We start from the raw sequence: 26,661 nt of genomic DNA on the forward strand, positions 1-26,661 counted from the left end.
AGATGTCAGCTCCAGCCTTTTGAAGGAGGGTACAGACTCACCAACAGTAACACTTTAATTTACAGTGCAGTGGAGTGTAGATTAAAAGCCACATTTCAGGTTTCAACATGCTACTAACTGGGAGAAAACACAAAATCTCTGGTGGCACGCAATTAGCAGGTTCTTACAGAATTGGAGTTACAGACCTGGAACACAATCGAAGCATCAGGGAGGTTGAAAGTATTCAGTAAGTGGGGGAGCAACATTTGAACCAGTGTGGGTTCTGTGGTAACGTCTCACCCTCCACAGCATCCCATCGCACACTCCTGGGGTCGGACATGGAATGACGCTCCCTCCCATCACACTCTACTATAATCAGGTACAGAGTGAAGCTCCCTCCACACCGTCCCATCACACTCTCCCGGGGTCAGACATGGAATGAAGCTCCCTCCACACCATCCCATCACACTCTCCCGGGGTCAGACATGGAATGAAACTCCCTCCACACCATCCCATCACACACTCCAGGGGTCAGACACAGAGCTAAGCTCCCTCTAACGCCATCCCATCTCACTCTCCCGGGGTCAGACACAGAGTGAAGCTCCCTCCACACCGTCCCATTACACACTCCTGGGGTCAGACACAGAGTGAAGCTCCCTCCACACCGTCCCATCACACACTCCCAGGGTCAGACACAGAGTGAAGCTCCCTCCACACCGTCCCATCACACACTCCTGGGGTCAGACACAGAGTGAAGCTCCCTCCACACCGTCCCATCACACATTCCTGGGTCCAGACACAGAGTGAAGCTCCCTCCACACTGTCCCATCACACATTCCTGGGTCCAGACACAGAGTGAAGCTCCATCCACACCGTCCCATAACACACTCCTGGGATCAGGCATATAGTGGTGTTCCCTCCACATGAAGGTGTGTTGGGTCCTTCGGGAACAGAAACTGTGCACTGGGAATGGCACCTTGCTGCTGCTGTGTGATATGGGAGTTCAAGGTATTCGGAAGTTATATATAGAAGGCGTAATAAGGGCCCAGGTGGTATTACCATCAAAAACATAATCTCAGGAGGATTTAGGTAATGTTCTCCCCTCTTCTACTTGCCTGATGATTCTGATCCAAATGGCCAAAGTGGGACAGCGATGGGGATCTGGAACCCTGGCTGATTTCCACCCCCTCTAACCAAGGGGTTTCTGGTTACTGATGGGGAAACAGGAACCCTATCTCCTGTCAAATTACCCCACCTTTCTCTCTCTCTCTCTTTTTCAAATCCAGGGTTGTCTGGCCAGTGATGGGGAGCAGGAACCCTGGCTGATTTAACCTCCTCTCGCTAACCCACGAGTCACCTGGCAGTGATGGGGAGCATCAATTTAAATCAGACAAGTGTAAGGTTTTGCCTTTTGGGAAGTTAAATTCGGGCAGGTGAAGCGGGGGCCTACAGAGTATTGTAGAACAAAAGCTGCCGAGGGGTACGGGTATATAGTTCACTGAAACTGGTGAAGAAGATGTTTGGCACACCGGCCTTTGTCAGTCAGGGCACAGAGTACAGGGGTTGGGACGTCACGTTACAGCTGTACAAGACATTGGTGAGACCGCACTTGGAGTATTGTGTGCAGTTCTGGTCACCCAGCAAGAGGAAGGGTGTCATTGAGCTGGAGGGGGAGCAGGGAAGTTTCACAAAGATGTTGCTATGACAGGAGGGTTTGAGTTACAAGGAGTGACTGGACAGGCTGGGACTGTTTTCTCTGAAGTGAAGGAGGCCAAGGGGTGACTTTATAGAGGTTTACAAAAGCATGAGAGGTGTAGATGAGGGGGAGGTGTACCCTCCTTTACCCCAGGGTAGAGGATTCTGAAACTAGAGGGCACAGGTTCAAGGCAAGAGGGGAAAGAGTTAAACAGGCAGGTCTTTCACATAGAGGGCGGTGAATAAATGGAACGAGCTGCCAGAGGAAGTGGCAGAGGTTGGTTAAAAGACAGCCACACAGAAGGGAAAGGTTAGAGGGATATGGGCCAAATGTGGAGAACTGGGTCTAGCTCAGTCCGGGAATCTTGGTCGGCATGGATGAGTTGGGCTCATGCCATGCTGTATGACCATGATTCTATCACCATTAGTGAGGAGGTACAGGAGCCTAAAGACTCAACACTCAATAATTCAGGAATAGCTTCTTCCCCTCCACCATCAGATTTCTGAATGCTACCTTGCTGCTCCTCGAATGCATGGGCTGGCGGGGGGGGGGAATCTCATAGAAAGCTATCGAATATTGAAAGGAAGGCCTAGATGGAGTGAATGTGATGTTTCCTATAGTAGGGCAGTCTAGGATCATAGGGCACAGCCTCAGAATAGAGGGATCTCCACTTAGAACAGAGATGAGCGGAAATTTCTTTAGCCAGACAGTGGTGAATCTGTGGAATTCACTGCCACAGACAGCTGTGGAGGCCAAGTCATTGGGTATTTTTAAGGCAGAGTTTGATAAGCTCTTGATTAGTCAGGGCATCAAAGGTTACGAGAAGGCAGGAAAATGAAGTTGACAGTGGTAATAAATCAGCCACGATGGAATGACGGAGCAGACTCGATGGGCAGAGTGGCCTATTTCTGCTCCTTTGTCTTATTATCTTATGTGCAATCTATTTATTGTTGTAATCTAAAGTCTTTTCTTATGTATTGCTCGTATCATTGCCTCAAAATAAAAAATCTCTCAGCTGATATCAGTGATAATGAACCAGATTCTGATGGTACGTAACTGGTTTACTTCCCAAAACTTCCACGTTAAACTTCCTGTGCCTTTTCACCACCCCTTCCCTACCCGCGATTCCCTCTCCACCCAAAATCCACCAACCTCTCCCCTCCCCCCCCACCACCACAGGGACATCTCTCACTGTCTACTGAGTACTTCATTCAGCAGACCTAATGTGTGACCTCGAGGTTCCTCCCACGCTGGACACCACCACCTCCCACCCCGCCGCAGAGCGAGGAGCCACGGTAGCACAGTGCTTAGTGTGACTCTGTAGCAGCTCAGTGGATTCTGGGGTTCAGAGTCGTCTGTATTCTCCCTGCTAACTGTGTGGGTTTCCTCCCTCAGTCCAAAGACGCACCGGTTGGTAGGTTAATTGGTCATTGTAAATTGTCCCGTGATTAGGCTAAGGTTAAATCGGTCTGTCTGTTCTGTGCTCTATCTCTAAATAAATAGATAGAAAGATAAAAACTAGCCAAAAGGAAGGTGAACCTTCCCCCCAGTGCTTGGCCCTGGAAATCTCATGCCCCCTACCCCCTCAATCCCCACAGCAATGGGGTTGGGGAGGGAGCATCTTATTGTGGCAGGTGAGGTGTCCCTGCCTGGTGGAACATGACCGGGAAGGTAGTCTCAGAAACACCAGGGACAGGGGACTGAACCTGATCCTCTTCATCCCTGGCACGTGAAGTGGGAGGGAGAGGGGGAGTCGCTGGAATTTCCCTGTGACCGGAGATCTGGGTGCTCAGGTCTCCAGAAGTGTGCAGAAAGAGGTCACGCAGACCAGGAGCTCAACTCCCAGTTTGACAGCCCCCGTCTCCTCCATCCACGGGTGGGAGAAAGATAGTTGCCACTTTGAGGCAGGGTTGTCCGCCCTCCCCTGTCTTGTTTGTATGCTGCATAGAACCCTGGCCAAATCCATCAGGAAGGCCGACAACAGAAGAGGGATGTCCTTGCCCGGCACTCAACACACACAAGTTAAAACCTCCCTGTTACATGTACAATATCTTTTGCTTAGATCCATGGTCAGTGTGCAGTCAGTTGGAGTCGGAGTCGGAGTCGGGGGGGGGGGAGGGGGGGGCAGCCTCTTCTAACTGGTCTGACCAATTGCACAATCCTTCACCATGTGGCCAGATTACCTAGGGGTCGAGGTGTGGAATGAGAGCTGGCCGGAATGGAGTGGGAAGACCACACAAACACTGGGTCTGTGGGAGCAATGGTTCCTGTCAATAACCAGGAAGAACTTAATTATTGGGCTGAGATGCTCTGAGGGGATGGAGATCTGGTTCTCCCTCCTTATCACTCTTGCTCCATCTCATCCCATCCTCCACCCTCCCTCCCCAAATCTTTCCCAATCCCCCCATGCTCCCTCTCTATCCTCCCACTCCTCCACCTACACCACCCCTCCACCTGTACACTCGGCCCACCCACACTACCCTCACCCTTCCTTTTTGTTCTATCTTACTTTCCCTCCCCCTATTCTCCACCTTCCCTCCTCTCTTTCCTTCCTCCTATTTTCCCTAGAGCCTCCTCCATTCCCAACTCAGCTCCTCTCCCCCCTCACCTGCTCTGGCCTAACCCATTCCTCCCCTCTCCCCTTAGCCTTCTCCGCACACCCCCTTTCTCCCCTTCACCCTCATCTTTTCATCCTCTGCCCCTTCCCTCTTTACACCCCTGCCCCCATTTTCTTTCCCCCTTTCTGCACCTCCCCTCACCCTGCAACCTGCTTCCTGTCCCCCTCCACCATCCTTCCCTCATCTCCCTCCCTCCTCTAAAAACACACCCCTCACCTACCCTCCCCATTCCCCCCACTTTTCCATCTTCCTCCCCGACCTCCACGTCCTCTCCCCTCCTCTTTCTCTTCCCTCCCACCACCCCTCCTCTTTCACCATAACCCCTTTTCTCCACCCCTCCACTCCTCTCCCCTTTCCTCCTCTTCCCCTCCCCCTCCCCCCTCCCCCCTCCCCTCCCCTTCCCTCCCCATCTTCCTCCACCCCTGCTTCCCTCCCCTCATCTCCTACCCCCTCCGTCTTCCAGTACCCCCTCCTCCTACCCCACCTCACCTCCTTTTACCCTCTCCCCTCCACTCTTCATTCCTCCCCCTACCTGTCTCTACTCCTCTCTCCCAACACCCACGCCTTCCCCATTTCCCCACACCCCCTTCTACCTTGTCCGTTTCCCCGACCTCCAACCCCCTTCCTTCTTCCTCCCTCCCTCCAACCCCTTTCCCCTCTCTCACCTTCCTTTCATCTCCCTCCTCCTCCTCCTCCCTCCCTGGGCAGTCACCATGCCGACCATCTCTCCCCGGCATCACGTCACGCCGGGCGTACAGCCGTGGGCGGACTGAACTTACAGCGAAAGCAACACTGAGCGTGTTCCAGCCGGGAGGGAGAGAGAGACGGGGAGATCTACTCAACTCACACACCAGCCCTTCAATATGCCTGGCGGCCTTCGCGGGGGGATTTAAGAGATTTCGGAGTGTCCGAAGCCCGGAGTTGGGGGGAGGACCGTCGAGAATGAAGACTCCTCCGGAACCAGGTCAGAAACCTTGCCCTCCTGCTTTGCAATCGAGTCTCTGCGCCGTTCCAGAGCCCGTGCCAGCGGCTAAGTTTCTTCCCTGCGACTTGTTGACTAGTAATAATCTCTTTCCTGCGTTGTGCCTTTCCGCGATCCAAAACTGGGATTTAATTAACAACTCTAAGATATCCTCACATTCTAAGTCGCCCCGGCCTTGAGCACGTATTTTCCAACCTTAAAAACGATCCGACTTTGAGCTCGCACTCCTCCCCCCCCCCTTCCCAACTTCTTTTTGTTAGCTGACTCTCTCCCGGAGAGGGGAATATGTACAGGGATTGGCTCGGCTCTCTGCAACCTTTCCAATTTTAAAAAAATAAATAGTCCTTTCTTTTCCGGAGGTTGGCAGGCGAGAGATTGGGGGTTGGGGATTGACTGAGAAGGGGGGGGCATTTTTCTTTTGGTCTGGTTAACTTTTCTTTAGCGAGAGGAACGGCAGGAAGATCGGGGCTGGTCGGTAAAATGGAGTAATATATAAAAGCACAGATTGAAACTAATTAACTACGTGGTTTCCGTCCCTCTGAATATTGTTGAAAAACTATTTCACTCGATATGAATCGCAAATCTTTCGCCACCAGTTCCTTTAAAATCCTCTTTTTTTAAAAAAAATTGGCGTTATCGAGGAAAGTAAACAAATTTTAGAAGTTTTAAAAAAAATTTCAAAAAGTTTTTAATTGTTCCGCTTCGAGGGACTTGCGATTATTTTCATTGTGCCCAATGTCTCTTGTGTACAAGAAAAAAAGTTGTTTCCGATTTCATGGTTTTGTTTTAGAAAAGAGTGAGGTCGAAGGGGGGGGGGAGAGGACGGAGGGAAGTCGAGAGAACAGACTAAATCTCAAACTTTCGGTTTGTGGAACCCGATCAGCGGGGAAGGGCGTAAAATGGGCCAAGTGAAGCAGACAGGATTGGACTTAACTGAAGAGGATCTGGGAGGGGGGCTATGGACGGGGAGTGGGGAAGGTGTAAACACGATGGGGGGGGGTAAAAGTAGTGAGAGAGAGGGAGCCTGTGAGTTCGAGACTTCGCACCCGCGCTGCGGCACCCTCCCCCCTCCGAAAAAATCTGAGCAGATCTTAAAAGGAGGGGCGAGAGTTGGGGAAGTTTTCCCTCTTGGGTGAAATCCGAGTTATTTTTCAGTGTTAATGACACAGAAATTTGAGGAAGGTTGCGGCAGAGAGGTGATGGAGGCGATTTCTGGGCGTTATTGGAAGGATTAGTCAGGTTTCAAACCGTGAAGGAGGTGGATGTGTCTTATTTTTGTTGTTTTTCTCTGCGAGTTGGCGAATGTTGAGGTGGGAGGGCGACACGCCCACAGAGAGACAGACATACACACAAATATACGTACAGGTGCACACACACAAACTCTGTCTCGCAAGTCACACACATGGGGAGGAGGGAGACACACACGGGGAAGGTGATACACACGCCATCTCATGGGTTAGACACACCATCACTGTTACTCACACTCATACTCTCTCAGAAGGGGAAAAGGACATTGTGGAGGAAGAGGCACATGGGGAGGAGGGAGACACAGTCACGTGAATGTGATATATTCATCCATGTGGGATAACAGTCTCCCTCTCACACACGCACACACAACTGAGGTAAACCCACACAGATTACACAAAGTGGAGGATACCCCCCCCCCGTGAGTGCACATCACACAGGGTCACACCTGCAGCCAAACACACACATAACAAGGAGAGACACATGCACACAGAGAGGGTGGAAGATTCGAACACACGGGAGAACAGCAATAGACACAGGGACTGGAGGGGAGACATGAGAATGATGGTGGGACACATACGTGTGCAGACATGAGGTAGACACGCACAGGGAGGAGGGACACGTGTGTAGACATGAGGTAGTCGTGCACGGGGAGGAGGGACATGTGTGCACTGACATGCATGGGGTGACATACATGTGCAAGGACATGCAGTAGATACACATGGGAAGGAGGGATACATGCATACATGAGGTAGACACGCATGGGGTGGAGAGGCAGACATGATATAGACAAACACACATGAAGGAGGAAGGAAGAAGGGAAGGTGGGATACACAGGGAAGAGGGACACACACAAACATGGGGAAAAAGGAGAATCACACAGGTGGAGTATAGTGACAAACACACGGAGGACAGAGAGGCAGACACATACACACACACAGACACACCAGATGACAGACGTGCACAAACTCATACAAGTGGGGTAACAGAGTCACACAAACACACACAAGGGAAAGCACATATACACACTGGGAGGAGGGAGCATTAACACTCAGAAAAGGGAGCCACACGTTGGAGGAAGATGCAAGCACCTCACACGGGGTCACACTTGAGACAACACACAGATATATACAGCCAGAAATATATATTCAGACACAAAAGTGCACACATACAGACACCCACATTGACCTTCGCTGGGGGTGGGTTACACCATGTCATATGCAGAGAAACACACAGAGACACACACACACACACACACACACACACACACACACACACACACACACACACACAGGAAGGAGGAAGACGCACAAAGGCGCAGACTCCGTGTCCCCGGAGGACGGCCTCCAATGTCTGTGCACACACGGCTGTGTCATGGATTTGGCATGAGGGCCTGTTTTTCTTCGTTGCTGCAGTAATGTGTTGAGCTGGCTGCTGCGTCGCCTTATCCAAGCCTGCTCTATTTTTGAAGTGTTCGGAGGCCCGTTGTCTGTGTGTTGTGCTGTGCGTATGTAGTGAGGTGCGTGGGAGTCCGGGCCGGGGCCTCGGCAGGCTGTGGGAGGGGTTGGTGGCATAGTGCAGGAATGTGAGTGTTTCCCTGAGGCCTGCCCAGGAGACAGGCTCCTCCTCCAATCCCCAACATCCCCTGCTGGTCGCTCCGTCTGTGTGCGTGCGTGTCACAGGGAGTCTATTCTTCTCAGCCTGAGAACGCACACCACACAGACTCACCCCGCCAGGCACGCCCGCACACACAGACTCTCACTGAGGGACGGGCCTCTTTCTCTCGCTTTCTCACACACTCACACTGAGGGACGGGCCTCTCTTTCTCTTACTTTCATACAAACTCACACTGAGGGACGGTCTCCCTCTCTCTCACTCACTTTCTCACTCTCACTGAGGGACGGGCCTCTCTTTCTCACACTGAGGGACGGTCTCTCTCTCACTGAGGGGTGGGTCTCCCTCTCACTCACTCTGAGGGACGGGCCTCTCTTTCTCTCGCTTCCAAACACAGACTCTCACTGAGGAACGGGCCTCTTTCTCTCACTTTCTTACACTCTCACACTGAGGGACGGTCTCTGTCTCTCACTGAGGGGTGGGTCTCTCTTTCACTCACACTGAGGGACGCTCTCTGTCCCTCTCACTCACTTTCTCTCTGTCTCTCTCACACACACACAGATTCTCACTGAGGGGCAGGTTTCTCTGTCTCCCGTTCCCTCTCACACACAGACTTTCACTGAGGGAAGGGTCTCCCTCACAAACACACACTGAGACCCTCACACACACACACAGACTCTCACTGAGGAACAGGTCTTTCCCTCTTCCACATGCACACAGACCGTCAATGAGGGACGGGACTCACTTCCTCTCTCTCTCTCTCACACACATGGTCTCTCACTGAAGGACGGGTCTCTCTCTCATTGTACAGACTGACAAGAGTCGCAAAGTCAGATGGCTGGTTTGGTACCTAATTGGTTCCTCCACCTCCTCTCCCTGGGGCAGATGCCAGAACCCAACCCTTCCCCATCTCATGGTGAGACACCCTGGGTCACGTTCAGGAACAGTGGCTGGAGGGAGCTGACAGTGGGATGGGGGATAGCAGTTCACACCATTTACCTGTCTCCCCATGTCACCCACACCCCCTCCATCCATCCATCCCATTGCACCTGGGTGGGCTGGGAGAGGCAGAGTGAGGGGGAAGGGAGAAAGAGAGGGAAAGAGAATGAGGGAGAGAGAAGTTAGAGGAAGAGGACATAGAGGGCGGAAAGGACTGAGAGTGAAGGTTGGGGGGGTGGAAGAGAGATGGGGAGAGGAGGCAGGGAGAGAATGACACAGTGCTGATCACTGCCCCATTGTGGGAAAGGGCCAGCAACGATCATTTGGCCAGATTGGCCCTTACTCCCTCTCCTTTTGACAGACCTGAACCCAGAGCTGTCTCTGTGTGGAGTTTGCACATTCTCCCTCTGACCCTCTGCGCAGGTGAGGTAACTGGTCACTTTGAATCCCTGCCCCCAACTCTCAATTTGCAGATAAGGGCCAGAATGTGGGGGGAGTGGAAGGTGAGACAGCGGGGGGAGGGGGTGCAGAGATTGTTGGGAGAAAAGGCGTGATTTCCTTGTGGTACAGTATGCACTCGATGGGCTGAATAGCGCCATAAACAGAGTCTCCCCATTTGATCAGTGACTGCCCAGTGGGGGAGGGATGACGGTAAGGGTGAACGGTTGATCTTCCTGCATCTCTCCCGATATCCAGACACAGGTGCACTGTCCCTTTAAGATGTGAAATCAGGTAACATGTACCATGGTGTATGCTATTGCTGTGACATACGTGTCTGGGACCTGGAATTGCGTGTGAAGGCACAGCAAGCGTGTTCAATGCTGTTTCTTAATAACTGGGAATGAGCTGTCTGTTGGTATCACCCTCTCCGTCTTTGCCCTTGTTCTCTCCCACACTCCAGTCTCCTGAACCCATATTTATCCCTCTCCCTGTTCTAAACCACCTCCCCATTCCCCTCTCCCCTCCCCCTCTGTCCCCTACCCTCTTCCCCCTCCATCTTCACTGCTCTCCCTACTCCCATCACTTTATCCCCTCTCTCATTCCTCACTGCCTACCCCCTCTACACTCTTCCCCTTCTAACCCCCACTCTTCTACTTCACAACCCACCCCTTGCCCCACCTTCTACCCCCTCTCCCCTACCCCCTACCCTCTAAGCCCCTCTGCCCCACACTCCACCCTTCCTCCCACTCCCACTCTAACCCCTTCTCCCCTATCCCCTCCTCCTCTCTAAACCTTCACCCACTTGTTTGCACTCCCCCTCACACACCCCTCCCCACCCTCACCCACATCTCCCACCACACCCCCCACCCACCTCTCTTTCACCCTCCCCTTCCGTCTCCACTACTCAACTCTCCATTTACCAGCCCTCCCTCACCCACACTCTCTCTCCCTGCCCGCCACCCCTCAATCTCTGCCACTCCTCCGCTCCCCCCCACACTCCATCCCTACCCCGTAGCATCCAACCTCCACCCCCTCCTCCCCCTTCCTCTCCCGTATCTCTCTGCACCCCTTCCTCTCACACTCCACCACTCCTCCCTCTCCACTCCAGGAACTTCCCCTCCCATGACCCTCCATCTCCCCACTCTCTCTCACCCCCAACCCCTCTCTCTCCCTCTTCCTCCCCCTTCCCACCTCCCTCCTCCCCTCCCCCTCCCTTTCCCCTCCCCTCCTCTCTCTCCCCCTTCCCCCTCCACCCCTCCCACTCCACCACCCCTCCCTCACCCACACCCCCTCTTGCCTCTCTCTCCCTGCCCACCACCCCTCGACCCCTGCCACTCCTCCCTCTCTCTCTCACACCCCACCCTTCTCTCTCCCTCTTCCCCCTCCCCCTCCCTTCCCCCATCCTCTCCCTCCTCTCTCTGCCCTTCCCCCTCTACCCCTCCCTCACCCACACCCCTCTCACCTCCCTCTCCCTGCCTGCCACCCCTCGACCCCTGCCACTCCCCCTCCCCTCTGCACACCCCTCCCCCTCCCTCTCTCCCTCCCCCCCACTGAAATGTCAGAATAGAGCAGATCTTTTTCTTTCAATAGGAGAGTGTAGATCTGAAGGAACAGCCTCTGAATAACTCACCTGTTGGTTGAAAAATCTTCTCCAAATCCTGTCTAACCAGCTTTTCTGTATCCATTAGGTTTTAGTGAGATCCCTCACTAACCCTCCCTCAGGCATCGGATGTTAGGTAGTCAGGGTGGAACAGTAGCAGAGATGGGCCTATTGGCCTGAGATGCAGTCCTGTATTTAATGGCTCCTAGGCTGTTTATGTCTCAGGGCTGTGGATGATCCCAGGGTCAGATCAATGATAGGGAACAATAGGGACTGGTGCTCACTGGGTTATTCAGTGACAAGTGGGCCAAGATTACTGAGATACCATTAAAGACAAGCACACAGCCTCTATGCTATCTCCTCTCACCCCTTCATCTCTTATTTACTCCATTCACCGTCTTTTGAAATCTGTTTGTCATTGCAAAGCTCCAGAGAAGTAGCCATTTTCTTTTTTTTTAAAAGAAGTTTGTCTCCCCATGATTAGAGAGTAGAGTCAGACACAGAGTGAGGCTCCCTCCACACCGTCCCATAACACACTCCCCAGGGTCAGACACAGAGTGAAGCTCCCTCCTCTCACTTCACAGCCCCGTTTCTCTGCCTGTGTCAAAGCTGCTCTCCTCTCTTACTCACCTGGGCATACACACATCTGGAGGACTTGACACAAACACCTGTCCTTCCTTATCGTCCCACCTCTCTTCTCCAACTCTGCCATTCCCCCGCTCTCCCACTGCCCTCTCCATTCTGCCAACCTCCTGCTCTGTCATCACACCCCTACCCTCCCAACACCCCTCTTCCACATATGCTGTCTTCATTCTCTTCATCCTGTCTGCTCTTGCACTTCCGCCTCACCTCTGCTTCAACCCTCCCCCCCGTCCCTCCCCGTCCACTCCCCCGTCCCTTCCACTCCCCCCCTTCCAGTCCCCCCTTCCCTTCCCATCCACTCCCCCCCTTTCCATCCACTCCCCCCCTTTCCAGTCCCCCCCTTCCCTCCCCGTCCACTCCCCCCCTTCCCTCCCCGTCCACTCCCCCCCCTTCCCTCCCCGTCCACTCCCCCCCCCTTCCCTCCCCGTCCACTCCCCCCCCCTTCCCTCCCCGTCCACTCCCCCCCCTTCCCTTCCCTCCCCGTCCACTCCCCCCCTTCCCTTCCCTCCCCGTCCACTCCCCCCCTTCCCTTCCATCCCCGTCCACTCCCCCTCCCCTTCCATCCCCGTCCACTCCCCCTCCCCTTCCATCCCCGTCCACTCCCCCTCCCCTTCCATCCCCGTCCACTCCCCCTCCCCTTCCATCCCCGTCCACTCCCCCTCCCCTTCCATCCCCGTCCACTCCCCCTCCCCTTCCATCCCCGTCCACTCCCCCTCCCCTTCCATCCCCTTCCATCCCCTCCCCTCCCCTCCCCTCCCCTCCCCTCCCCTCCACGTCCACTGCCTCCCCCCTTCCCTCCTCCCCCCTCCCCCCTCCCCCCTCCCTCCCCCCCTCCCCTCCCTCCCCCCTTCCCCCTCCCCCTTCCCCCTTCCCCCTTCCCCCTCCCCCCTTCCCCCTTCCCCCTTCACTCCCCTCCCTCCTTCCCCCTTCACTCCCCTCCCTCCCATCCACTCCCCCTCCCCATCCCTTCCCCCTTCCCTCCCCCCTCCTTCCCCCTTCCCTCCCCCCCTCCATCCCCCCTCCATCCCCGTCCACTCCCCCTCCCCTTCCATCCCCGTCCACTCCCCCTCCCCTTCCATCCCCGTCCACTCCCCCTCCCCTTCCATCCCCGTCCACTCCCCCTCCCCTCCCCTCCCCTCCCCTCCCCTCCCCTCCCCTCCCCTCCCCTCCACTCCCCTCCCCTCCACTCCCCTCCCCTCCCCTCCACATCCACTGCCTCCCCCCTTCCCTCCTCCCCCCCTCCCTCCCCCCCTCCCCCCCTCCCCCCCTCCCCCCTCCCCCCCCTCCCCCTCCCCCCTCCCCCCTCCCCCTCCCCCTCCCCCTCCCCCCTCCCCCCTCCCCCTCCCCCTCCCCCCCTCCCCCTCCCCCCTCCCCCCTCCTCCCCCCCTCCCCCTCCCCCCTCCCCCTTCCCCCTTCCCCCTCCCCCCTTCACTCCCCTCCCTCCCATCCACTCCCCCTCCCCATCCCTTCCCCCTTCCCTCCCCCCCCTCCTTCCCCCTTCCCTCCCCCCTCTCCTTCCCCCTTCCCTCCCCCCTCCTTCCCCCTTCCCTCCCCCCTCCTTCCCCGTCCACTCCCCCTCCCCCTCCCCGTCCAATTCCCCTCCCCGTCCACTCCCCCTCCCCTTTCTTCCTGCCTGGTGCAGTGTGTGATGTAATGCCTACCCTATGAATAATGAATGCTGAGCAGTGTTCTCAGGCCAGTGGACAGTGTTTCTCCAGACCCTGCCTCTCCACCAGAGACCAGAGCCTTTGTTTGTGCAGCCCGGGGACAGAGCGGGTGTTAACTCCGTGTGTGCCAGTCTTCCACCCTCCATGTGCACCTCCGCTGAAAGTTCAGGAGCCCCTTCCTCTGATGAACCTCTCAGACACCCTGTCCCCAGTTCCCCAACAATTCCCCCACTTTCCCGAAAACCTCATCCAAAACAAACATCTCTCCACGGACTTCCCAGCTGGGGAGATCAGGAGCCGTTTGACTTGTCTTTCCTAGCCCACAATTCCCACACCTCAATCTCCCTGTTCAGCCCATTCCCGGCCCTCAGTCCCAACCGATCTTCCATACAATTATCTCCCTCCTTCTTTAATTCTCTCTAGGGTGGAGTGGAATTCTTGAAATTCCTAGCCCTCCTTGTTCAATGCTTATCGCTATCTCTCCCCCCCCCCCCCGTCAAAATCCTGAACCTTTGTCCCCTCTATCAAGCCTCCTGGATTGAGTGAAACCCCTGACCATAAGACCATAACACGTGGATGCACAATTAAACCATTTGGCCCATTGAGTCTGCTCCATCATTCCATCATGGCTGACTTATTATTCCTTTCAACCTAATTCCCCTGCCACCGTCCCCTACCTTTTACTGCCCTGTCTAATCAAGAACTTATCAACCTCCACTTTAAATGTACCCAATGACTGGGCTTCCAGAACCATCTGTGGCAATGAATTCCGCAGATTCTCCACCCCGTGGCTAAAGAAATTCCTCATCTCTGTTCTGTGCTTTCTATTCAGTTGCTATACCTTTAGTCCCACATTCTCCCACCAATGGAAACATCCTCTCTATTTCCACTCTATCTAGGCCTTTCAATATTCGGTAGGTTTCCATTAGGATCCCTTTCATTCTTCTAAACTAAAGTGACTACAGGCTGAGAGACTCCGACGTTAACCCTTTCATCCTTGGGATCAGTCTCATAAACCTCCTCTGGATCCGCTCCAATGTAGCACGTGTGTTATTAGATATGGGGCCTGAAGCTGCTCGGAGTACTCCGAATGCAGTCTGATCAATGCCTTACAATTTCTCAGCATTACATCATTGCTTTTAAATCCTAGTCCTTTTGAAATTAATCCTAACATTGCTTACCACTGACTCAACTGCAAGTGAACCTTAAGGGAATCCTGTACTAGGACTCCCAAGTTCCTTTGCACCTCTGATTTCTGAATTTACTGCCTATTTGAAAGATAGTCTGTGCCTTTATTCCTCCTAACAAAGTGCATAACCATACACTTCCTCGCACTGTATTCCATCTGCCACTTCTTTGCCTGTTCACCAAATATGCCCAAGTCCTTCTGTTGTACAAGACACCATTGGAACTACTCCTACGAGTACTGCATTTGGTTTTGATAGTCTTGTTGTGGAAAGGGTGCAGAGGGATGTTATCAGGACCTGAGGGACTGAGTTATGGAGAGGTTGAGCAGGCTGGGACATTGGTTTGTAGCAGACTGATTGCTGACCCTACAGAGGTGTATAAAACCATTTGTGGCAGCAATAGTGAGTGGCCACAACTAAATTAGCAGTATGCATTGATGGGGAATGTATATCCTGGAACCTAATTAAGTGGACACTGAGTGTATGTTCATGGTCTTCTGCTGCTGTAGCCCATCCACTTCAAGATTCAACATGTTGTGCGTTCAGAGATGCTCTTCTGCACCCCACTGTTGTAACATGCAGTTATTTGAGTTACTGTCACCTTCCTGTCAGCTTGAACCAGTCTGCCGCTTCTCCTCTGACCTCTCTCATTATCATGGCACTTTTGCCCACAGAACTGCCACTCACTGAATTTTTTTTTTAAATTTCTCGCACTATTCCCTGTAAATTCTAGAGACTGTTGTGCAGGAAAATCCTAGAAGATCAGCAGTTTCTGAGATACTCAAACCACCCCATCTGGCACTAACAAACATTCCACAAAATCACTTAGATCACATTTTAAAAAACATAGAAATCTATAGCACATTACAGGCCCTTTGGCCTAATGTTGTGCCAACCACGTAACCTGCTCTAGAATCTGATCTGCCTAGAATTTCCCTACCATGTAGCCCTCTATTTTTTAAGCTCCATATACCTATCTAAGAGTCTCTTAAAAAAAACTCTATTGTATCCATCCCTACCACCTTCACTGGCAGTGCATTCCATGCACCCACCACTCTGTGTGGAAAAACTTGACACCTCAACTTCCAATCACCTTAAAACTATGCCCCCCTCGTGCTAGCTATTTCAACCCCGGGGGAAAAACCTCTGGCCATCCACCTGATCAATGCCTCTCATCATCATATACACCTCTATCAGGTCACCTCTCATCCTCCATCGCTCCAAGGAGAAAAGGCCAAGTTCACTCAACCTATTCTCATAAGGCACGCTCTCCAATCCAGGCAACATTCTTGTAAATCTCCTTCCTACTCTCTATAGTATCCACATTCTGTGGTTTGGTTTGAACAGCAATTGAACTATTTAACCATGTCTGCATGCTTTTATGCATTCAGTTGCTGCCACATGATAGGCTAATTAGATATTTGCATTAATGAGTGGGTGTACAGGTGTACCTAATAAATGATCACCATGCACACACTCCCTTAGCCTCTGTTAAAATGAGTGGTAGGTTAGATGTAGAGTTGCCCATCTTCCCTCTTCTGTCCCCTCACAATGGTGAGGTGGTTCGGTAAGATCAGCCCCTCCCTAAACAGTGCCAGACAAGGACAGGCTCTTTGGCCCATCCTGTCTGCTGTACACAGTGATGAAATAAATCTCTTCTGTCTGCATATGAGCTATATCCCTCCAGCCTCTACAGATTAGAACATAGAAAATTTACAGCACAATACAGGCCCTTTGGCCCACAATGCTGTGCCGAACACATACTTACTTTAGAAATTACCCAGGGTTACCCATAGCCCTCTGTTTTTCTAAGCTCCACGTACCTATCTTCAAAGACCCTATTGTATCCACCTCCACCATCATAGAACATAGAATCAGAGTTAGGTTTATTATCAGGTGAGATAGCTGACGTGAAATTTGTTGTTTTGCAATGTTAAAGACATTAAAAGATTCTACAAATTACTAAAATAAATAAATGGTGCCTACAGGTTTTCATATGCTGGGGGAAGTGGTGGGGATAAGCTCCCACTACCTGTTAAATGCTCCTAATGGTGTGGGTCTCAAATAACCTGTGACAACCAAGCCTAGGTCCTGTCCTTCACGTGTGGCTTAGCTGATAGGAAACTGACAGGAGAAGGTGCAAAGACGGGTTACTGTTGCCTTAAAATCAGTCACTTTGGGCAGGTTGGCTGGTCAGCAGCTCTCCGAGGAAAAGGGAAACTCTGATCTCCAACCTCCAATGCCTTGAGACTATACCTCCTCATGGGAAAACCTTTTGGGAAAAGTCCGAACTGCAGTCCGTCAGGCAGTCTACGTTGAGTACACCTGTGAAACTGTATTGGTTTCTGCTGTTCCTTGGGATCGATCAGCTGCGTGGGCAACAGCTTGTTCTTCATATCGTACTGCCCTGGCTCACATATCCACTGGGAAGCAACATCCATAGTCAAACCTGACCAATGGCAGACCCAGTGCAAAATTTAAAAACAGGAACAGTGAGTCATAAACACAAGAGATTCTGCAGGGGCTGGAAATCCAAACAAATGTTGGAGGAACTCTGCAATTTCCCTCCATAGATGCTACCTGACTAGCTGAGTTCCCCCAGCATAGGGACAGTGAGGTAACATTCATGGGTTCGTGAACCGTTCAGTCATGTCATCTAATGGGGAAGGGGAAAAAGCTGTCCCTGTATCATTGGGTGTGGGTCTTCAAGGCACCTGTGCCTTCTCCCTGATGGTAGTAATGAGAAGAGGACGTGTCCCAGGTAGTGAGGATGGATGCCGGCTTCTTGAAGCACAACCTCTTGAAGATGTCCTTGACTGTGGGGAGAGTTGTCCCTGTGATGGAGCTGGCTGAGACTACAACCCTCAGCAGTCTCTTGCAATCCTGTGCACTGGTGTCTCCATACCAGACAATTCCCTCCACTGTACATCTGTAGAACGCAGAACAGTACAGCGCAAGAACAGGCTCTTGCCCATGACGTTGTGCCAAATCTCTAAAGCCTTCTGCCTGTAGATGGTCCATTTCCCTCCACTCCCTCCACATTCATGTGCCTATCTCAGAGCATTATCATATCTGCCTCCTCCACCAGCCCTGACAGCACATTCCAGGCATCTGCTCTTTGTCTGACAAAAATCTTGCCCCGCTCATGTCCTTTGCACTCCTTGCCAATCAGCTTAAATGCATGTCCTCTAGTGTGAGACATTTTGACGATGGGGAGAAAGGTCTACTCTAACTATGCCTCTCATAATCTTAGAAACTTTTGTCATGTATCCCGCTAATAATTTCTAGGATGAAGTCCTCTCTGCAGTAGTTAGAGAGGTTAGGTCGGTGTTATAATTTTAATACGGAGGGATTAACGGGTCCAAGTCCATAGCTCATAGTGGAGACACAAGCAGATTGGTCAGGGCATTGAGTGTAAGAGTCGGGAGGTTGTGCTGAGCTGAATTAAACTTAGGCTGTACTGGAGTGTTGTGTGTGGCTCTGGTGGACCCATTACAGGAACGATGTGGAAGCTTTGGAGAAGGTGCAGAAGAGGTTCATTGGGGTGCTGCCTCGAAGGTTGTCCTGATGAAGGGTCTCGACCCAAAACTCTTTTCCATAGATGCTGCCTGGCCTACTGAGTTCCGCCAGCATTTTGTGTGGGTTGCTTGGACAAACTTTTGTTTTCTCTGGAGCGACAGAGACCCTTGATGGATTTGTTACAGGAGTTGGGACAACCCATTACAGCTGTAAAAGACGTTGGTGAGACTGCACTTGGAATATTGTGTGCAGTTTTGGTCACACAGCTGTAGGGAGGATATCATTAAATGGGAGAGAGTGCAGGAAAGATTCACGAGGATGTTACTGGGACCGGAGTTATAAGGAGAGGCTGGATAGGCAGGGACTGTTTTCCCTGGAATGAAGGAAGCTGAAGGATGAAAGGTATGAGGGGTGTAGATACGGTGGTTGGTCACAATCTTTTCCCCAGAGTAGAGGAGTATAAAACCACAGGGCACAGATTGAAGGTGAAAAGGGTAAGATTTCAGGGAGACTTAAGAGACAGGTTTTTCACACAGAGGGTGTTGGATATGGAATGAGCTGGGTACAATTACAGTGTTTTAATGACACTTGGACGGGTACAGGGATAGGAAAGATTTACAGGGATACGAGCCAAATGCAAGCAGGTGTTAGATACCTGGAACGGGCTGTCAGGGTTAATGGTGGAAGCAGACAAAATGGTGACATTTAAAGGGATCTCACTATTACAGGAACAAAGCCTCTTTGAAGCTAGCATTGTTTTGTCTGGTGCATTGGAGGCTGAGGAGAGACCAGATAGGGGTTTGTAAAATTATGAGAGGCATAGACAATCAGAATCTTTTTTTTCCCCCTAGGGTAGAAATGTCAGATAATAGGGAGAATGCATTTAAGCTGAGAGGCGGAAAGTTTAAAGAAAGTGTGTGGGGAAGTTTATTTTGAACAGGTTGGTGGGTTTCTAGAATGCACTGCCAGGGTGTAGGTGGAGGAGATAGAGTAGAGGTGCATAGGCTCTTAGATAGGTAGATGAATAAGAATATAAGAAGGTAAGAAATAGGAGCAGGGGTCGGCCATCTGGCCCGTTGAGTCTGCTCTGCCGTTCAATAAGATCATAGCTGATCTGGCCATGGACTCACCTCCAATAGACTAGGGTGCCTAAGAATTGCACAGTACTGTATATTATGTTGTATCAGTTACTAAATAACTCTTAGTACTGCTGAGCTAATACAAAGGTGAGTACTTTTACTTTTGTGTCCCAATCACCTTCCTATTTTAACCAATATACAGAACTGTGCAAGAGTCTTTGGCACCTTGACTTCGTGTATGTGCCTAAAACATTTACTCAGTACTGTACCTGTCTTTTCCCCAGAACCCTTACCTCTCCTGCTGTGCAAAAGTCTATCTTACTGTGTTGTAAATATACTTAACGAGGCTTCCCTGGGCAGAGAATTCCACAGACTCACTACTCTCCGGGAAAAGAAGTTTCTCCACATCTATTCTCCTGAATCTTGAGGCTGCAGAGACTAGTTCCTGCCTCACCTACCAGTGGAAACAACTTTCTTGTTTCTACCTGTGCAGGAATGTGCATGGAATGGGGGATAAAGATAAAGATTAGCTTCAGTAGTCGCACGTATGTCAATACATCGAAGTGCAATGCATCGAATACAATACGAAGCGCAATGCATCGTTTGCTTCAAATCAAATCAGCGAGCATTGCAGTGGGCAGCCCACAAGTATTGCCATGCTTCAGGTGCCAACATTGCATGCCCTCAACTGACTCGTACACCTTTGGAATGTGGGAGGAAACCGGAGCACCCGGAGGAAACCCACATGGCCACAGGGAAAACATGTAAACTCCTTGCAGGGTTCAGTGGGAATCGAACCCCAATCTTATAGCCGGCGTAATATGAAGGGCTTTATTTCAACTTGGCATTGTGTTCAGTGAGCTGAAGGGCCTGTTTCTGTGCTGTAAGCTTTCTGTGTTGCAAGTTAAACTGGCTCAGGGATAGGCACAGACAAGTGGATCGAAGGGCCTTTTCCTGTGCTGCCTAGCCCCTTGGAGAACAGGCTCCCCCGACGTTCAGAAGTAACAGCCCCGAGGATTCAGGTTGGAACCGTACCACACCCACTGAGGAACTGGAATTCCAGAGGTAGTGTGAAAACAAAGGTCCTTTTGTCTTCTCCGCCTTCTCAGTGCAAGAAACGCCTCTCGCTTTATCCGGCTCAGTTTCAATCCAACTGCCGACTTTCGTAGTTGTCTGGACCAACAGGAAAAAATAAAACTCAGGAATGGTCGGTTCATTCGCCTTCACCGCACTCTCCCCCACCCCCACTCCCCCTCTTCTCGAGGGGCAAGGAGCACTGTATTATAGGTGCTGACCTTGTCTAGATCTCAATGTAGGCCTGCAGAAAACTGGGAAGGGAATTCCCCTGGTGTAGTGAGCAGGGCCCAAACCAGTATCCTGGTTTCAGGAAGGATCTCTACAGAGAAAGCAGGAAGCAGGCTGGAGAGGGGCCATGAAGGACGAGGGCACATTCACTGCCTGGTCAAGGGTTTATTTGGGAAAATAGTCACTGAGTTGTTTATGCAGCCTTCCCCTGTGGCTGTGAGACGTAATCTTAATGCCTCCCAGCCGCACAGGAAGGGCGTGACAATGAATTGTGGTCGTTTTCAGGTAAGCCTGTGTGCTGGCTTGAGGCTGTTGTGAGCACAATCCCTAGTCAATGAGCTACAGACTAGTCTGGTGAAATCAGGTGAGGCCCAGGCTTTTCCTTTGGCCTACATTTGGGGGGCAGGGAGGGGCGCTTCCTGCCCTTGTACAGGGATGCAGGGTAGAAGCACTGTCATCACGCATGGCAGAGAGGAATAAGTCAGGAGGAAGTGTGGAGCAACAGAGGGATCTTGGGGTCCTGGTTGGTAGATCCTTCAAGTTGCTCTGCTAATTGATTGGGTGCTTAAGACAGCATTTGGTATGTTGGCCTTCATTAGTAGGCAGATTGATGAAGGAAGATAGATAGATAAATACTTTATTGATCCCAAAGGAAATTACAATATCACAGTAGCATTACAAGTGCACAGATACACAAATATTAGAATAGAAGTAAGAAAGAATTTTTTAAAAAGTTACCTCACACAGTCTAACAGGAGAGGATATAGGTTACCTAAAAGTTACCTCACTTCTCCGGTTATAGGTTGACTCAATACAGTGCTTAATAGTCGAGGATAAGAATGACCTATTTGGAGCAGCGTAGTTGTTTTTAGTCTATTACTAAAAGTGCTCCTCTGTTCAGCTGAGCTGGCATGCAGAGGGTGGGAAACATTGTCCCGAATTGCCAAGATTTTCCATAGGGTCCTTGAACCTACTACAGCCTCCATTGTGACCAGTTTGACTCTCTATAACAAAACCAGAGCCAGCCTTTCTACTCAGTTTATTGAACCTATTGGCATCACCCGTGCTGATGCCATTGCCCCAGCACACCACCGCATAGAAGATTGGACTGGTGACAACAGACTGGTAGAACATGTGAGGGGGCATACTCCAAAGGACCTCATTCTCCTCAGGAAGTAGATGTGGAAGAGCATCTGCTGTGATGTAATGTATCTGAGGAAGTGATGTACATGGGTTTTGGTAAGGCTTTCGACAAAGTTCCCTATGGTAGGCTCATTCAGAAAGTCAGAAGGCATGGGGTCCAGGGAACCTTGGCTGCGTGGATTCAGAATTCATTTGCCCACAGAAGGCAGAGGGTGGTAGAAGATGGAGTGTATTCTGCCTGAGGTCACTGATCAGTGGTATCCCAGAGGGATCTGTTCCGGGACCCCTGCTTTATAGATAACCTAGTGGAAGAGTGGGTTTGTAAGTATGCAGATAATAGGAAGGTTGGTGAAGTTGTGGATAGTGTCAAAGATTGCCGTAGGTTATAATGAGACATTGATAGGATGCAGAGCTGGGCTGAGAAGTGGCAGATGGAGTTCAATCTGGAAAAGTGTGAACTGATACACTTAAGGAAGTCGAAACTGAGGGCAGGGTACAGAGTGAATGGCAGGATACTTAGTGGTGTGGAGGAACAGAGGGATCTTGAAGTTCATATCCATAGATCCCTCAAAGCTGCCATGCAAGTTGATGGGGTTGTTAAGAATGTGTACGGTGTGCTGGCCGCCTTTAGTTGGGGTAATTGATTTCAAGAGCCTCAAGATAATGTTGCAGTTCTATAAAACAGTGGTTAGATCACACTTTGATATTGTGTTCAGTTCTGGTCACCTCATTATAGGAAAAATATAGAAGCTTTCAAGAGGGTGTGGAGAAAATGTACCAGGATGCTACCTGGATTAGAGAGCGTGTTATATAAGGAAAGGTTGATTGAACTAGACCTTTTCTCTTGGAAGGCAACTTGATTGAGGTGTATAAGATTATGAAGCATAGATAGTGGACAGCCAGTGCCTTTTTCTCAAGGCGGCAATGGCCAGTACTAGATCTGTTTAAGGTGTGTGGAGGAAAGTCTATGGGAGATGTCAAAGATCGTTTTTTTTGACACAGTGTGTGGGTGCCTGGAATGGCTGTGTAGGCATTTCAGAGACTCTTAGATAGACTTATAGATGTAAGTAAAATGTGTGTTAAAATACCAGCACAACTTTGTGGGCTGAAGGGCCCCTACTGTATTATACTGTTCACTGTTCGGTTTTATGTGGATTGCGGCTGTCCAGTGGGATCACATCTGGATGACTGTGCACAGTCTTGCTGTAAGTATTGATATCCTTCATGGATCAAACAGCCTATATGAGCTCGGACACAGCTCCCAGTGCGTTAGGAACAGGATTATACCTGGAATAGGCAGGTTAGTCTAGGTGGGAACGTCAGGCTGTCTGGGATTGTATAAGCTGGGGTTTGGAAGCCAGACATTCCACAGGCTGTGATCCTGTCCCTGAAAACATTTGTTTCGTAAATCACTAATGCCTGTTTTACCTACGATTTGTATCATATCGCTGGATATACACTCGTAAATATTGAGTCTCGTTTATTATTTATCCTACTGGCCATGATTAAACACATGGAATGTCTATGTACAGGATGCAGACAAGCTGGGTCTTAGGGAAAGTTTTAGTATTGTTACAGGCTCGGAGAATGCAATGTAAATGCATAGCAGAATTTGTGAAAAGTTCAATTTCTCTAAGTTAGTCATTTGTAACCCAGGGAGATAATGTACCCTGTATAATACAGTGACAGTCCTGCCCCCACTAGTACTGTACCCCAGTGTTATACAGTGACAGACCTATCCCCACCAGTACTGTACCCCAGTATTTACAGTGATAGACCTGCCCCCACCAGTACTGTACCCCAGTGTTATACAGTGACAGACCTATCCCCACCAGTACTGTACCCTGGTGTTATACAGTGACAGACCAGTTCCCACCAGTACTGTACCCCAGTATTATACAGTGATAGACCTGCCCCCACCAGTACTGTACCCCAGTGTTATACAGTGACAGACCAGTTCCCACCAGTACTGTACCCCAGTATTATACAGTGATAGACCTGCCCCCACCAGTACTGTACCCCAGTGTTATACAGTGACAGACCTATCCCCACCAGTACTGTACCCTGGTGTTATACAGTGACAGACCAGTTCCCACCAGTACTGTACCCCAGTATTATACAGTGATAGACCTGTACCCCAGTGTTATACAGTGATAGACCTGTCCCCGCCAGTACTGTACCCCGGTGTTATACAGTGACAGACCAGTTCCCACCAGTACTGTACCCCAGTGTTATACAGTGACAGACCAGTTCCCACCAGTACCGTACCCCAGTGTTATACAGTGACAGACCAGTTCCCACCAGTACTGTACCCCGGTGTTATACAGTGACAGACCAGTTCCCACCAGTACTGTACCCCAGTATTATACAGTGATAGACCTGTCCCCACCAGTACTGTACCCCAGTGTTATACAGTGACAGACTGGTACCCACCAGTACTGTACCTCAGTGTTATACAGTGACAGACCAGTTCCCACCAGTACTGTACCCCAGTGTTATACAGTGACAGACCAGTTCCCACCAGTACTGTACCCCGGTGTTATACAGTGACAGACCAGTTCCCACCAGTACTGTACCCCGGTGTTATACAGTGATAGACCTGTCCCCGCCAGTACTGTACCCTGGTGTTGTACAGTGACAGACCTGTTCTCTTAGTACCATACCCCAGTGTTATACAGTGATAGAGCTGTCCCCACCAGTATTGTGCCCCGGTGTTATACAGTGACAGAACCATCCCCACCAGTACTGTACCCCGGTGTTGTACGATGACAGGACCGTCCCCACCAGTACTGTACCCCGGTGTTGTTCAGTGACAGATCAGTCCCTACCAGTACTTTACCTCGGTGTTATACAGTGACCAACCTGTCCCCAGCAGTATTGTATCCCATTGTTATACAGTGACAGACCCATCCCCACCTGTACTGTACCCTGGTGTTATACAGTGATAGACCAGTACTGTACTCAGGTGTTATACAGTGACATACCTGTCCCCACCTGTACTGTACCCTGGTGTTATACAGTGACCAACCCATCCCCAGCAGTACTGTATCCCGGTGATATACAGTTGCAAGAAAAAGTTCCTGAACCCTTTGCAATTACAATTACCTAGTCTTCTGCGTTAATGACAGACACAATGTAGTCTGATCTTCATCTAAGTCACAATAATGGACAAACACCATCTGCCTAAACTAATAACACACACAAACAATTGAACTCCTCGTCAATACTGAGTACACCATTTAAACAGTCACAGTCTAGGTTCAAAAAAAGTATGTGAACCTCTGGGGTAATGCTTTCTACAAAAGCTATTTGGAGTCAGGCGTTCCAATCAATGAGATGAGACTGGAGGTGTGGGTTGTAGAGGTGCCCTGCCCTATAAAAAGGACACAAAGTCAGGTTACTAACAGAGCCTGCTCCTCTCAAGAAAGATCTGTTTATATGCACTATGCCTCAATCAAAACAACTTTTAGCAGGTAATTGTAGAGATGCATGAAGCTGGAAAAGGCTACAAAGGCATTTCTAAAGACCTGAGTGTTCATCAGTCCATAAGAGAAATTGTCCACAAATGGAGGAAATCCAGAACAGTTGCTCCTCTCTCTAGGAGTGGGGATCCTGCAAAGATCCCACCAAGAGCACAATGTTCAATGCTAAAGCAGGTGTAAAAGAACCCAAAGGTAATGCAGAAGTCCACAGAAATATTTAGAGCTTGTTAAAGCCTCTGTTCATGTGTCCATGGTAAGAAAAATACTGAACAAGAATGGTGTTCATGGAAGGACAATGTGGTGGAAACCACTGCTCTCCAAAAAAAAAAGGTAGCATGTCTGAAATTTGCAAAAGGCCACCTGGATGTCTCACAGTGCTTCTGGGACAATGTTCTATGGACAGATGAGACAAAAGTTGATTTTTTTTTCTGGCAGAAATGCTCACTACTATGTTTGGAGGGAAAAGGACGCTGGGCACCAACACCAAATCCTCATCCCAGCAGTGATGCATGGTGGAAGGATCATCATGGTTTGGGGCTGCTTTGCTGCCTCTGGACCTGGACAATTGCAATCATTGGGGGAACAATGAATTCAAAATTGTATCAAGACATTTTACAGGAGAATGTTAGCGTAGTGGTCCGTCATGTAAAGCTTAATAGAAGTTGGATGATGCAACCAGACAATGACCTGAAATGCAAGAGTAAATCAACAACTGAATGGTTTAAAAAGAAGAAAATTTGTGATTTGGAATGCCTAAGTCAGAGGCCAGACCTTAACCCAACTGAGATGCTGTGGCGTGACCTGAAGAGGGCTATTCATGAAATGTATCCAAGGGTTCACACACTTTTTCCAGCCTGGACTAGGAATGATAAAGCAATGCGTTCCATAAAGACATGAAAAATACAAATGTTTGTCTGTTATTAGTTTAGGCAGATTGTGTTTGTCTATTATTGTGACTTAGATGAAGATCAGACCACATTTTATGAGTAATTAATTCGGAAGACCAGGTAACTGCAAAGGGTTCACAAACTTTTTCTTGTAACTGCAAAATAACATACCACATTCACCAGTACTGTATCTCAATGTTAGACAGTGACAGAACATTCCCCACCTATACTCTACCACAGTGTTATACAGTGGCATTGCTGTCCCCACTGGTACTGTACCCCAGTGTTATACAGTGACACAGCCGTCCCCACCTGTACTCTACCACACACTTATACAATGGCGTACCTGTCCCCACTGGTACTGTACTCCAGTTAAATACAGTAACAGACCCATCCCCACTGATACTGTACCCCAGTGTTATTCAGTGACAGAGCCATCCCCACCTGTACTCTACTGTAGTGTAATACAGTGGCGTACCTGACCCCACTGGTACTGTACTCCAGTTTAATAGAGTAATAGACCTGTCCAAACCAGTACAGTACCCCAGTGTTATTCAGTGACAGACCCGACCCGACTGATACTGTACCCAAGTGTTATACAGTAGCAGACCCTTCCCCACTGATACTGTACCCCAG

General features: G+C 50.4%; 1 protein-coding gene across 1 annotated transcript in view; it reads left to right on the forward strand.

Annotated features, from left to right (window-relative positions):
- Positions 1-5,043: 5,043 nt before the first annotated feature.
- LOC140201718 (ETS domain-containing transcription factor ERF-like) overlaps positions 5,044-26,661 on the forward strand; it is a 45,015-nt gene continuing 23,397 nt past the window's right edge. Inside the window, exon 1 of the mRNA XM_072266272.1 lies at positions 5,044-5,257. Coding sequence (XP_072122373.1) covers positions 5,236-5,257 — 22 coding nt within the window. The 5' untranslated portion in view covers positions 5,044-5,235. The remainder of the gene's footprint in view (positions 5,258-26,661) is intronic.

Source organism: Mobula birostris, chromosome 8, assembly GCF_030028105.1.
Source record: "Mobula birostris isolate sMobBir1 chromosome 8, sMobBir1.hap1, whole genome shotgun sequence".
Lineage (NCBI taxonomy): Eukaryota > Metazoa > Chordata > Chondrichthyes > Myliobatiformes > Myliobatidae > Mobula > Mobula birostris.